Source organism: Argopecten irradians, chromosome 1 (genome assembly GCF_041381155.1).
Source record: "Argopecten irradians isolate NY chromosome 1, Ai_NY, whole genome shotgun sequence".
Lineage (NCBI taxonomy): Eukaryota > Metazoa > Mollusca > Bivalvia > Pectinida > Pectinidae > Argopecten > Argopecten irradians.
The window spans coordinates 42,658,389-42,671,517 of NC_091134.1; the positions used below are offsets into that span (position 1 = coordinate 42,658,389).

At 38.5% G+C, this 13,129-nt stretch overlaps 1 protein-coding gene across 3 annotated transcripts in view; it reads right to left on the reverse strand.

The window, feature by feature from the left end:
• LOC138328751 (unconventional myosin-VI-like) overlaps positions 1 to 13,129 on the reverse strand; it is a 34,001-nt gene that overhangs the window by 10,099 nt on the left and 10,773 nt on the right. For all 3 annotated transcript variants that reach the window (XM_069275513.1, XM_069275503.1, XM_069275508.1), the window contains exons 8-22: positions 12,672 to 12,836; positions 12,106 to 12,186; positions 10,867 to 11,050; positions 10,491 to 10,635; positions 9,676 to 9,833; positions 9,229 to 9,320; positions 8,817 to 8,889; positions 8,085 to 8,212; positions 7,827 to 7,922; positions 7,297 to 7,488; positions 6,619 to 6,712; positions 6,365 to 6,495; positions 5,786 to 5,993; positions 5,249 to 5,339; positions 4,903 to 5,053 (exon numbers count right to left, since the gene is read on the reverse strand). In XM_069275513.1, the coding sequence (XP_069131614.1) occupies positions 4,903 to 5,053; positions 5,249 to 5,339; positions 5,786 to 5,993; positions 6,365 to 6,495; positions 6,619 to 6,712; positions 7,297 to 7,488; positions 7,827 to 7,922; positions 8,085 to 8,212; positions 8,817 to 8,889; positions 9,229 to 9,320; positions 9,676 to 9,833; positions 10,491 to 10,635; positions 10,867 to 11,050; positions 12,106 to 12,186; positions 12,672 to 12,836 (1,989 nt within the window). The remainder of the gene's footprint in view (positions 1 to 4,902; positions 5,054 to 5,248; positions 5,340 to 5,785; positions 5,994 to 6,364; positions 6,496 to 6,618; positions 6,713 to 7,296; positions 7,489 to 7,826; positions 7,923 to 8,084; positions 8,213 to 8,816; positions 8,890 to 9,228; positions 9,321 to 9,675; positions 9,834 to 10,490; positions 10,636 to 10,866; positions 11,051 to 12,105; positions 12,187 to 12,671; positions 12,837 to 13,129) is intronic.

The following is a 13,129-nucleotide window of genomic DNA, read 5'->3' on the forward strand; positions in this document are numbered from 1 at the left end:
ACAATGGAAGTTATTTATAAATGTCAATTTTGAGTTTTAACTACTGAGTTGAGCTGTTCCATCTAATGTAAAAACACATGCATATAAACAATAACCAATCACTGTAATGAAGATACATTATAGTCAAACAAGTGGTTCAGCCAAATATTAATAAGGCATGTGTATTGTTACTCTTGTTTCTATATGTGTATATATAAAAACTATGGTCACCAGAGTTTGCTTTCATTGGTTTTAATTCTTCATTATTGGAGGTCTGTATTCAGTGAATACATATCTTTATCTTAGCTATGAATGCCGTCTGTAGTGAATACCTACCCTGATCTTAGCTATGAAGGCCATCTGCAGTGAATACCTCCCCTGATCTTGGATATGAACGCCCTCTGTAGTGAATATCTAGCCTGATCTTGGCTATGAAGGCATTTAAAGCCATATGTAGTGAATACCTACCCTGATCTTGGCTATGAAGGCCATGAATACCTACCCTGATCTTGGCTATTGTGTAGTGAATACCTACCCTGATCTTGGCTATGAAGGCCATATGTAGTGAATATCTATCCTGATCTTGGCTATGAACGCCATCTGTAGTGAATATCTACCCTGATCTTGGTTATGAAGGCATGTAAGGTTGTCTGTAGTGAATACTTACCCTGATCTTGACTCTATGAAGGCTGTCTGTAGTGAATACCTACCCTGATCTTGGCTATGAAGGCATGTAAGGTTGTCTGTAGTGAATACCTACCCTGATCTTGGCTATGAAGGCCATATGTAGTGAATACCTACCCTGATCTTGGCTATGAAGGCCATATGTAGTGAATATCTATCCTGATCTTGGCTATGAACGCCATCTGTAGAGAATATCTACCCTGATCTTGGTTATGAAGGCATGTAAGGTTGTCTGTAGTGAATACTTACCCTGATCTTGACTATGAAGGCTGTCTTTAGTGAATACCTACCCTCATCTTGGCTAGGAAGACTGACTGTAGTGAATACCTACACTGATCTTGGCTATGAAAACTGCCTATAGTGAATACCTACCCTGATCTTGGCTATGAAGGCTGTCTGTAGTGAATACCTACACTGATCTTGGCTATAAAGGCTGTCTGTAGTGAATACCTACCCTGATCTTGGCTATGAAGGCTGTCTGTAGTGAATACCTACACTGATCTTGGCTATAAAGGCTGTCTGTAGTGAATACCTACCCTGATCTTGGCTATGAAGGCTGTCTGTAGTGAATACCTACCCTGATCTTGGCTATAAAGGCTGTCTGTAGTGAATACCTACCCTGATCTTGGCTATGAAGGCTGTCTGTAGTGAATACCTACCCTGATCTTGGCTATGAAGGCTGTCTGCAGTGAATACCTACCCTGATATTGGCTATGAATGCTGTCTGTAGTGAATACCTACCCTGATCTTGGCTATGAATGCTGTCTGTAGTGAATACCTACCCTGATCTTGGCTATGAAGGCTGTCTGTAGTGAATACCTACCCTGATCTTGGCTATGAAGGCTGTCTGTAGTGAATACCTACCCTGATCTTGGCTATGAAGGCTGTCTGTAGTGAATACCTACCCTGATCTTGGCTATGAATGCTGTCTGTAGTGAATACCTACCCTGATATTGGCTATGAATGCTGTCTGTAGTGAATACCTACCCTGATCTTGGCTATGAATGCTGTCTGTAGTGAATACCTACCCTGATCTTGGCTATGAAGGCTGTCTGTAGTGAATACCTACCCTGATCTTGGCTATGAAGCTGTCTGTAGTGAATACCTACCCTGATCTTTGCTATGAAGGTCTGTGATCTTAGTGAATACCTACCGTGATCTTGCTGAGCGTCTGTAGTGAATACTACCTGATCTTGGCTATGAAGCTGTCTGTAGTGAATACCTACCCTGATCTTGGCTATGAAGGCTGTCTGTAGTGAATACCTACCCTGATCTTGGCTATGATGCTGTCTGTAGTGAATACCTACCCTGATCTTGGCTATGAAGGCTGTCTGTAGTGAATACCTACCCTGATCTTGGCTATGAAGGCTGTCTGTAGTGAATACCTACCTGATTTGGCTATGATGCTGTCTGTAGTGAATCCTACCTGATCTTGTATGAAGCTGTCTGTAGTAATACCTACCCTGATCTTGGCTATGAATGCTGTCTGTAGTGAATACCTACCCTGATCTTGGCTATAGCATGTAAGCTGTCTGTAGTGAATACCTACCCTGATCTTGGCTATGAAGGCTGTCTGTAGTGAATACCTACCCTGATCTTGGCTATGAAGGCTGTCTGTAGTGAATACCTACCCTGATCTTGGCTATGAATGCTGTCTGTAGTGAATACCTACCCTGATCTTGGCTATGAATGCTGTCTGTAGTGAATACCTACCCTGATCTTGGCTATATGAAGGCTGTCTGTAGTGAATACCTACACTGATCTTGGCTATGAAGGCATGTAAGGCTGTCTGTAGTGAATACCTATCCTGATCTTGGCTATGAAGACTGTCTGTAGTGAATACCTACCCTGATCTTGGCTATGAAGGCTGTCTGTAGTGAATACCTACCCTGATCTTGGCTATGAAGGCTGTCTGTAGTGAATACCTACCCTGATCTTGGCTATGAATGCTGTCTGTAGTGAATACCTACCCTGATCTTGGCTATGAAGGCTGTCTGTAGTGAATACCTACCCTGATCTTGGCTATGAAGGCATGTAAGGCTGTCTGTAGTGAATACCTACCCTGATCTTGGCTATGAAGGCATGTAAGGCTGTCTGTAGTGAATACCTACCCTGATCTTGGCTATGAATGCTGTCTGTAGTGAATACCTACCCTGATCTTGGCTATGAAGACTGTCTGTAGTGAATACCTACCCTGATCTTGGCTATGAAGGCTGTCTGTAGTGAATACCTACCCTGATCTTGGCTATGAAGGCATGTAAGGCTGTCTGTAGTGAATACCTACCCTGATCTTGGCTATGAAGGCATGTAAGGCTGTCTGTAGTGAATACCTACCCTGATCTTGGCTATGAAGGCATGTAAGGTTGTCTGTAGTGAATACCTACCCTGATCTTGGCTATGAAGGCATGTAAGGTTGTCTGTAGTGAATACCTACCCTGATCTTGGCTATGAAGGCATGTAAGGCTGTCTGTAGTGAATACCTACCCTGATCTTGGCTATGAATGCTGTCTGTAGTGAATACCTACCCTGATCTTGGCTATGAAGGCATGTAAGGCTGTCTGTAGTGAATACCTACCCTGATCTTGGCTATGAAGGCATGTAAGGTTGTCTGTAGTGAATACCTACCCTGATCTTGGCTATGAAGGCCGTCAGTAGTGAATACCTACCCTGATCTTGGATATGAAGGCATGTAAGTCTGTCTGTAGTGAATACCTACCCTGATCTTGGCTATGAAGGCATGTAAGGTTGTCTGTAGTAAATACCTACCCTGATCTTGGCTATGAAGGCTGTCTGTAGTGAATACCTACCCTGATCTTGGCTATGAATGCTGTCTGTAGTGAATACCTACCCTGATCTTGGCTATGAAGGCATGTAAGGCTGTCTGTAGTGAATACCTACCCTGATCTTGGCTATGAAGGCTGTCTGTAGTGAATACCTACCCTGATCTTGGCTATGAATGCTGTCTGTAGTGAATACCTACCCTGATCTTGGCTATGAATGCTGTCTGTAGTGAATACCTACCCTGATCTTGGCTATGAAGGCTGTCTGTAGTGAATACCTACCCTGATCTTGGCTATGAATGCTGTCTGTAGTGAATACCTACCCTGATCTTGGCTATGAATGCTGTCTGTAGTGAATACCTACCCTGATCTTGGCTATGAAGGCTGTCTGTAGTGAATACCTACCCTGATCTTGGCTATGAAGGCATGTAAGGCTGTCTGTAGTGAATACCTACCCTGATCTTGGCTATGAATGCTGTCTGTAGTGAATACCTACCCTGATCTTGGCTATGAATGCTGTCTGTAGTGAATACCTACCCTGATCTTGGCTATGAAGGCTGTCTGTAGTGAATACCTACCCTGATCTTGGTTATGAAGGCTGTCTGTAGTGAATACCTACCCTGATCTTGGCTATGAAGGCTGTCTGTAGTGAATACCTACCCTGATCTTGGCTATGAAGGCTATATGTAGTGAATATCTATCCTGATCTTGGCTATGAAGGCTGTCTGTAGTGAATACCTATCCTGATCTTGGCTATGAAGGCTATATGTAGTGAATACCTACCCTGATCTTGGCTATGAATGCTGTCTGTAGTGAATACCTACCCTGATCTTGGTTATGAAGGCTGTCTGTAGTGAATACCTACCCTGATCTTGGCTATGAAGGCTGTCTGTAGTGAATACCTACCCTGATCTTGGTTATGAAGGCTGTCTGTAGTGAATACCTACCCTGATCTTGGCTATGAATGCTGTCTGTAGTGAATACCTACCCTGATCTTGGCTATGAAGGCTGTCTGTAGTGAATACCTACCCTGATCTTGGTTATGAAGGCTGTCTGTAGTGAATACCTACCCTGATCTTGGTATGAAGGCTGTCTGTAGTGAATACCTACCCTGATCTTGGCTATGAAGGCTGTCTGTAGTGAATACCTACCCTGATCTTGGCTATGAAGGCATGTAAGGCTGTCTGTAGTGAATACCTACCCTGATCTTGGCTATGAATGACTGTCTGTAGTGAATACCTACCCTGATCTTGGCTATGAAGGCTGTCTGTAGTGCAATACCCTACCCTGATCTTGGCTATGAAGCCTGTCTGTAGTGAATACCTACCCTGATCTTGGCTATGAAGGCTGTCTGTAGTGAATACCTACCCTGATCTTGGCTATGAAGGCTGTCTGTAGTGAATACCTACCCTGATCTTGGCTATGAAGGCATGTAAGGCTGTCTGTAGTGAATACCTACCCTGATCTTGGCTATGAAGGCATGTAAGGCTGTCTGTATGGCATCCACCTGTTTAGTTGCAGCATCTTTATCTTTCTTGAGCTGGGACACAATCTTAGACATTTCTGTCACCTGTCCTTGTGAGGCCACAACCTTTGAAATCATCTTGTATCTGAAAAACACCAACAAAATGTAAAACAACCTAACACATGCCTAGGAATAAAAACAAATTGTTATTGGTAAAAAATATATTGTTATTGCATAAGTCCAAATGTTGTGAACAGTGCATAGAGTAAGAATCTTGTACAATACACTTGATGTTTAATCATTACAGAGCATTGAATTACAAATGTCTCCTGTGACTTACTTAGGCTTGAACTTGCGGACATCTCTCCACATTCTGACAGTCTTCTGGAGACGAACAATCTGTTCACCGCGCCATAAGATCTTGTTCTTTACTGTAACCATGACAACAAATACCAATTCATTAAAGCACTGATAGTTTAATTGGTGTAAAGATAGAATTCTGAGTCATCAGTAACTCTCATCAACGATCATGTATGCTATATTTAGTGAAAACCTTGAATAGCAGAGATGACACTTCACCAATCCACTTTCGGAATCTGACAACCCCTTCATAAAATTCTTTCTTTTATCCCTCCGTTCCCCCCACCCTCCCCCCAAAATAACAGTTATTTTGTAGAATTTCTAAACCACTGCAAATATTTGATAGCTGATATCATTATACTTCCTCACCTCCCCTACCCCACCAACAACTTCTGATTTGTTTCAACAGTCCATGCACACAAACTTCCCAATCCACCTCTTTGAGCACACCTCTCTGATATTACTATGCTTCCACAGCCATACTCAACTTCATCAGTTTAGTATTATAAGAACTCACATTTGATGACAGACAATGCACACCACTGTGCCTTTTTCCACCGAGAACAGATGAGCCAGCGTTTGACCTTCTTCACCAACATGGCCAGATTCTCCGGGTCACTCTTCATCAGCTGATCAAACTCAGCAAACTTTCCAGGTCTGAAGAACACCTTGGTCAGCCCAAACTTGAAGTCCTTGTCGTCCAGTCCCAGAGCTTTGAACAGTGCCTATAATACAGCCATCATACCTTAGTGACCATCTTCATTAAACAAACACCTGTCATATATATGTGGCTTTCATATTTTTATATTATTATATCTTCATATTTAACCTGTATTAAGAGACTACATAATAACATTAAAATCCATGTGCCAAAAGACAAAACAGGACAACTATTTATTAAGGTTTACTCAATGTATGATATAATTTATTCCAATCTTTGCCCATGTGTTCTAACTGATGTAAACCATACACTGACAAAATGTAACCCTGGCACTGATAAGGCAACACTCAGTATTGCCTTGCTTAAATATTGCAAGTGGCAAGGAAAGCTGTGTGTCGGATAAAGTGTTACAAAGATCAGAGACGTGGTACTTACCTTACAGAAGAGACGGGGGTCCAGACGAGCCAACTCTGGAGGAAGATAGCGTTTGTACATGTTGTACAGTTCGACAAACTGTGTACGAGACGGGAAGCCTTGCTGCATCAGATCTAGTACTGAGTTCATACCTGTAAAAGACAATAGGTTTCTCTGTCACACAGGTGTAACAAACGTAAAATAGTCATATCACACAATAGCTGAAAATAATTGCCCTTGGAAATCATAAACAAGATTTTAACAACATAATTTACCTGAACACTCCAGCTGGCTAAGAATTTGGGCACCCTCAAACATGTGGTCCACCATTTTCAAGTTGGGTTTAATACATCGGATAAAGTTGGTTCCCTGTAAAATAAATCAGATCTAAAAGATTATATATCACTTATATTTCAGTATAACTTGTCAAAACTGACCTTTGTCTTATTTGGATAACTATTGCAGTGTAAAACATGGGTTTCGAGATCCAAAAACAACATGGGTAAAGTACTATTTACCGTTGATTAGTCCCATCTTCCGGAGATTATGACATCATCATTTGACATGATTTTTGTGACGTTATAATCACCAGAGGTGGGACTAATCGACGGTAAATTATGCTTTACCCACATCATTTTGGGATCTTGAAACCGCCGTATTGTATGAAATTTTCCTTTCCTTCTTAATTTATAGTAATATAACGTTTATAATCCAGAAACCTGGTTATTATTTGCTTTTCAATGAATAAATCATTTGATATAATTCTAATTCTTTTATTTATTTTCAATGAATTAATATTGCTTACAGTTGAATGTCATTAATATTGCTTACAGTTGATCGTCATTTTAAGAAATTCTTTCATTGATGAACATTTTTCACTAGTTAAAATATCATATACTTCTTTTATAATGTCATCAAAACGACGATTTGAGTGACTAACAGAGAGACTTTACCGTGGATTTAAGTTTCTCCATCAGGACGACCAGTTGAGAACGGAACTTGCTGCCAACACTGATGAAGTTCAGTTTCCCTGAAGAAACCTTGACACCCTCAAACATCTTCTTTAGAAGTTCATTCTTACTGTCTTGTATGAGGAACTCAAGTGATGCATGAAGAGCATCGTTATTCTTCTCTATAAATTGTACCTGAAAATAGTATTGTAATCATCTTGTAAAAAGCGATACATTTTTTTTTTTTTTTTTTAACTCTATCAGAAATCATAATGTTAGATTTTAGTCCTAAGAACTACTGCAGGATAATATTTAATTGGAATCTAAATTCATGAAAATTCTCAGGAAGAGATAGGATGGGTTGAGATAAAATGGACAATTTGCCTCGACCCCATTTTATGGTAAATACACACCATAAATACAAAATCAGTTTATACTGAAATGAATTTATGGAAACGAGAATCATGTAAAGAAATAATTCACTAATTATATTATCACATCTTTATATGGAGAGACAACAAGTTTCTAATTACCGTGTGGTAACAGACAGCACCAGCAAAATGTCGGATCAGGAATCCCTCCTCATCTCTCACATCACGGTGCATCTTCAACTTCGATTTACGTGGCAGCTGTAAAAGAAATAATGCAAATTTAAAGAGATGTCTTTAGAACTGATTTACATTGACATTGGACACTTTATGAAGTCTATAATACTGGCATGAAATTATCAAATATGTGCACCTGGACATTAAAATGTATCTGACAATACATTTACACACAGCCCTACTTACACTAAGCCTGAAATGTTTCTTGTTACGGTTGTGGACCTCCATTGTGAAGTGGTCTGGTTTTGGCTGGGGCAGTTTACTCTCCTCATCTAGTAGGTCAAATATACCTGACCCCTTCATCTCAATCAGATCTGTACAAAATGGGTAAAGCACTCATCTCAGGTACAATGTCAAACACAGCCTTACACAAATCCTTATATCTATATCAATGTCCACGATATCTATAAATTAAGTTAGGTAGAAAATATATGTAGGTCACAAGTGTCCCTCCTGACTCTGTTTAGTATTTTATCCAACAATCTGGGCCACCTGTAAGGTCTAATTTAGAATAGGAAACATACACAACTAGCTATAGTACACAATTTTAATCTGGAGTTTTGTAAAAGAAATGCATTCAGTTTGGTATTCCCAGATAAAATGCAGGAGTAATGAATAAAGAAAGGCATAAGAGGACTAGTTTAGAGACACTTTGTAAAACAATGCTTTAAACAAATCTACACATGTATGAATCATGTGGTACTGAATTGAGATAGGATCAGACATTAGTGGACTGGACTAGAGAGAACAGGACAGTACAACCCGGAGCAACACTGTGTAAAAGAGCATTAGTTTGGTGACTGTCTTCAGCGTGAATAATTTTGAATCTTCATTTTATTACCTCCAGTAAGTGCTAATACTTGTTTACTTTTGTTATGAAAGGTAGAGATCATGATCTTGCCAGCTTCCAACACTTACCAATACAATCTTTATTGTCTGTCCATTCAATCTTCTTCACGTTCAGGCCTTCTTTCTCGTACAGAACTTGTTCCTTAAACACACAACAATATTAAAACGTTAACTTAATTCTATTTTTGGAGTCTACAAAACTATAAAAATACATAATTTTTCAAGCATAACATTTTTTACAGATCAAATTAAGCCCCTTTCAAACATCCTGCTTGAATACTAATAAATGTAGCAATTCTCATCCATGTTTCATTTCTTGAGTATTCTTGTGAATTCATGCAGTGCACTTGTAAATTTTAATTTCATGTTGACTGTTGATGTGACGTGCCTACTCTTGTAAAATTACAGTTTGTTTAGTATTCTATCTTTTTGTAAATTCCTGTTTATGAAGTATGTAGTTTATGGGCACATTAAGACCTACCTCCTTGAGGATTCTGTCATTAAAGAATTGCTGGAGTTTCTCGTTACAGTAGTTAATACAGAACTGCTCAAAGCTGTTCACTTGGAAATACTCTGAAAGACAACCAAGCGTAAAAAAATATACATTCATTTTTCATCATGGTTGCAGTTGTGTTACAAGTTAATAAAGTGTAAAAAATCTAACAAATTGATCCACACTGATTTTAAAATCTCACTTAGTTTGGTGAATTATGTACTGAATAAAGTCAAAAGCTTTAAAGCAAAATAAATATTAATCATCTTCAATGACATATGTAAGCATGAAAAACACAAATTGCTAATATGCTGTAAACATTTTAGCATTAATTATATTTCAGCATTTTTTGTGCAAGGCAATTATTCCTAATGCCTATGTGAAGTCATCATTTTACAAAGTACTGTATCTTGTTAAATTGTCAATAAGCCTTACCAAATCCAGCTATGTCCAACAGACCAATGAAGCTCACAGAGGAAGAGAAAGGGATAGACTTGTTGATGCTGCCCACGATGAAGTCGAACAGTCGGGAGTAAATAGATTTGGCTAGAGCGTCCCTGGCATTAGAGGCCTCACCGACCTTCAGTGGAACCCTGTAAACAAAGGTTCAATATTCATCATATGGAAAGGAAAAGATAGATACAGATAAGTTTTTATAATGATATATATATAGCATATTATAAATCTATTGGTGACACTTAACACATTGCGGGACATTGCTATGATTGCAAAAATTAGATCTGCGAAATGTTGACAAATCATTGCATCATATACACCTTCAAAGTCAGATCATGAAAATCTAAATTCACTATGTTTCCATTTCTAGTTGTAATTTCAAAATTTTGACCTTCATAAATATCAATCTGATACATCACTTACTTAATAATGGTACAGTTGACCTAACATGTGACTTACTTTATAATGGTGCCTTTTGACCTGACATATGACTTACTTCATAATGGTGCCCTTTGACCTAACGTGACTTATGTGCCTTATAATGGTGCCCTTTGACCTAACATGTGACTTACTTTATAATGGTGCCCTTTGACCTAACATTTGCCTTACTTTATATTGGTGCCATTTGACCCGACATGTGACTTACTTTATAATGGTGCCCTTTGACCTAACATGTGACTTACTTTATAATGGTGCCCTTTGACCTAACATTTGCCTTACTTTATATTGGTGCCATTTGACATGACATGTGACTTACTTTATAATGGTGCTCTTTGACATAACATGTGACTTACTTTATAATTGTGCCCTTTGATCCTCCTTTTGCTGCTTGCATGATACGACTTGTAAGGGATTCCCTCAGTTCCTCCTTGTCCAGAGCCAGCAGTTCAGCAACAGCCCCGAGTGCGCCCTCAGTTCCAGCTACCACCTTACAACCACCTGTCAACCAAATCATTCAAGCATGACATCTTAACTTTTTCATTAAATTGGCATTGAAAAATTTATTAGATTTGTTTGTTTTTGTATTTAGATTCTGTTCAATATGAATGTAAAATACAACACAACATCCAATTATGGATGTGCATTAGACATTCCTAGAAAATGATATTATTATATAATTCTTTACATAATAGTCGTAAGTTTTTTTTAAAAATGAAATATTATCTAAACCTTTAGTATCTTCATGGTTTTCCTCAAATCCAATATTTCCTAGGTGGAGAACTCCAGCCACCAGTTTGTATACAGACAAACGGTCAGAGTCGGAGAAACCGAGATGTTTCATTGCATCGTCACAGGTCTTAAAGTTCTGTACATCATCAATGACAGGATCTGAGAGACTGCCATCCTTCAGGTACTATGCAACAGAAACAGCATATTTATATACAACAAAAACCCTTATAGGTAATGGTACTGCCAGCAAAATGTATCATTTAAGGAATTTTTTTGATAATGTTTTCAATACCTGTCTGTCAATATTTTGAAAATTACTACCCACCTCTTATACTATACAATGATCAATGTGTGCCTATTACCTGTATCAAATCTCTAGAAGCTAAATTGATTAATTATAAATAATTACAACTGTATCCAACTAAGATAATCAACTTGTATAGACTGCCTGTACGAACATATCCTTGTACTCACCTATAAGGTAATCTACTGTACCCACATATATGATAACCCACATGTATGTATCTATGAAATAACCCACTTGTACCTGTCTTTATGATAACCCACCTGTATCCACCTGTGACATAACTTACACATTAATACCAACATACAGTCCAACCAGATTATTACCAATTCTAGGATCCCATTTTGTATTATACAGGTCTCATTCTAAGTGGGTTAACATTTGTATAACAGACACAGAAGTGAAACAAAGTGAGACTTTGGACAGGGATATACTATTGTTAAAGAAAAACTGTTCATCACATGTATGCAGATTACCCACTGATTGGGCAGTATAATGTACATGTGTCGACACACTGCAGTGATCAATTATCAAAACGTACATATAGGTCACGATTTGCTAACTTTGTTTTTGGCACTTCGCATTGTGTGGGTTTGAAACAACACAAAAAGTACCAAGGGGACTAGAATATTGTTACGTATTACCCAAGTTTTTGTATTAAACAACTCATACTAAATGGGTAATAAATACAAAAATATTGAATGCAATTTGCAGGGGATTTCAATTTGTATAATGTGAGTTGGACTGTATACCATAAGATAACTCGCCTTTACCTACTTATAAAATAACCCACCTGTACCTTCTTATAAAATAACTCACCTGCATCCACATATACTATAAGATAACCATGTTTTACCTACCTGTGAGGTACCCAACTATAAAATAACTCATCTGATAACTCAGCTGTACGGTGGCTGTGCTCACTTTGTACTTACCTGTTTACTCTTCCTGTTCTGTGACATGGCTTTGTCAGTTTGGCGACCACAGAAATACTGTGTACATCCACGATTCAAGTACTACACATGGGGAAAAAGATTACACGACAAATCATAGCATGGTCATCATACAACAGCAAACAGGGTAGCCAATCAAATTACATATTACTTCAGGCGGTATGACCATGAGCCAATCAAATTACATGTGACATCAGGAGATATGTACCAATCCAAGTTCACATTACATTTGGAGGTATGACAAAACATAAAACAAATGTTTTAGGTACAAAGTTCCATATATATAATTGATCACCAAATACTACAATGCCTTATAACATAGCATACAAGATTACACAGAAGCACAAAATTTATCAATTATCTAATGAATAACCATTTTTTTTTCTATTATTATTTTTTCTTCCAAATTATATGTCAACTTCATTTTCACGGATTTCTCCTGAAATTAGCTGAATCAACATATGGATCAAAAAATGGATTAACAATCATGCAAGGGATTTCCATCACGGACAAACTATAAGTAAAGCCCCGACCATACAGTAACATACGTGGAAATGGTCCGGAGGGGCCAGTCTAAGTTTCTGGTAAAGATCGTCTGGGGCACCAGCACACAATCTGTAGAAGATGTGGTAGTTTCTTTCATTGGAGCTCTGGACACAAATCCTCGACTTTTCCAACAGGTAATGGGAAATGAAACCTCCAGCCAACATCGTCTGGGGCACCAGCACACAATCTGTAGAAGATGTGGTAGTTTCTTTCATTGGAGCTCTGGACACAAATCCTCGACTTTTCCAACAGGTAATGGGAAATGAAACCTCCAGCCAACATCATCTACAAGATGAACGGATCATGAAGTCAAATAAACAAAGATAGATATTAGACTAAGGCATCATTGTATAAACACCAAAACTCTGTCATACAGCATTAAAATATTCCAAAATTTAAAGATCATTTTTAATTTTGGGCTTATTAATTTTAAGTATACTTTTCAATACCACTTTGCATG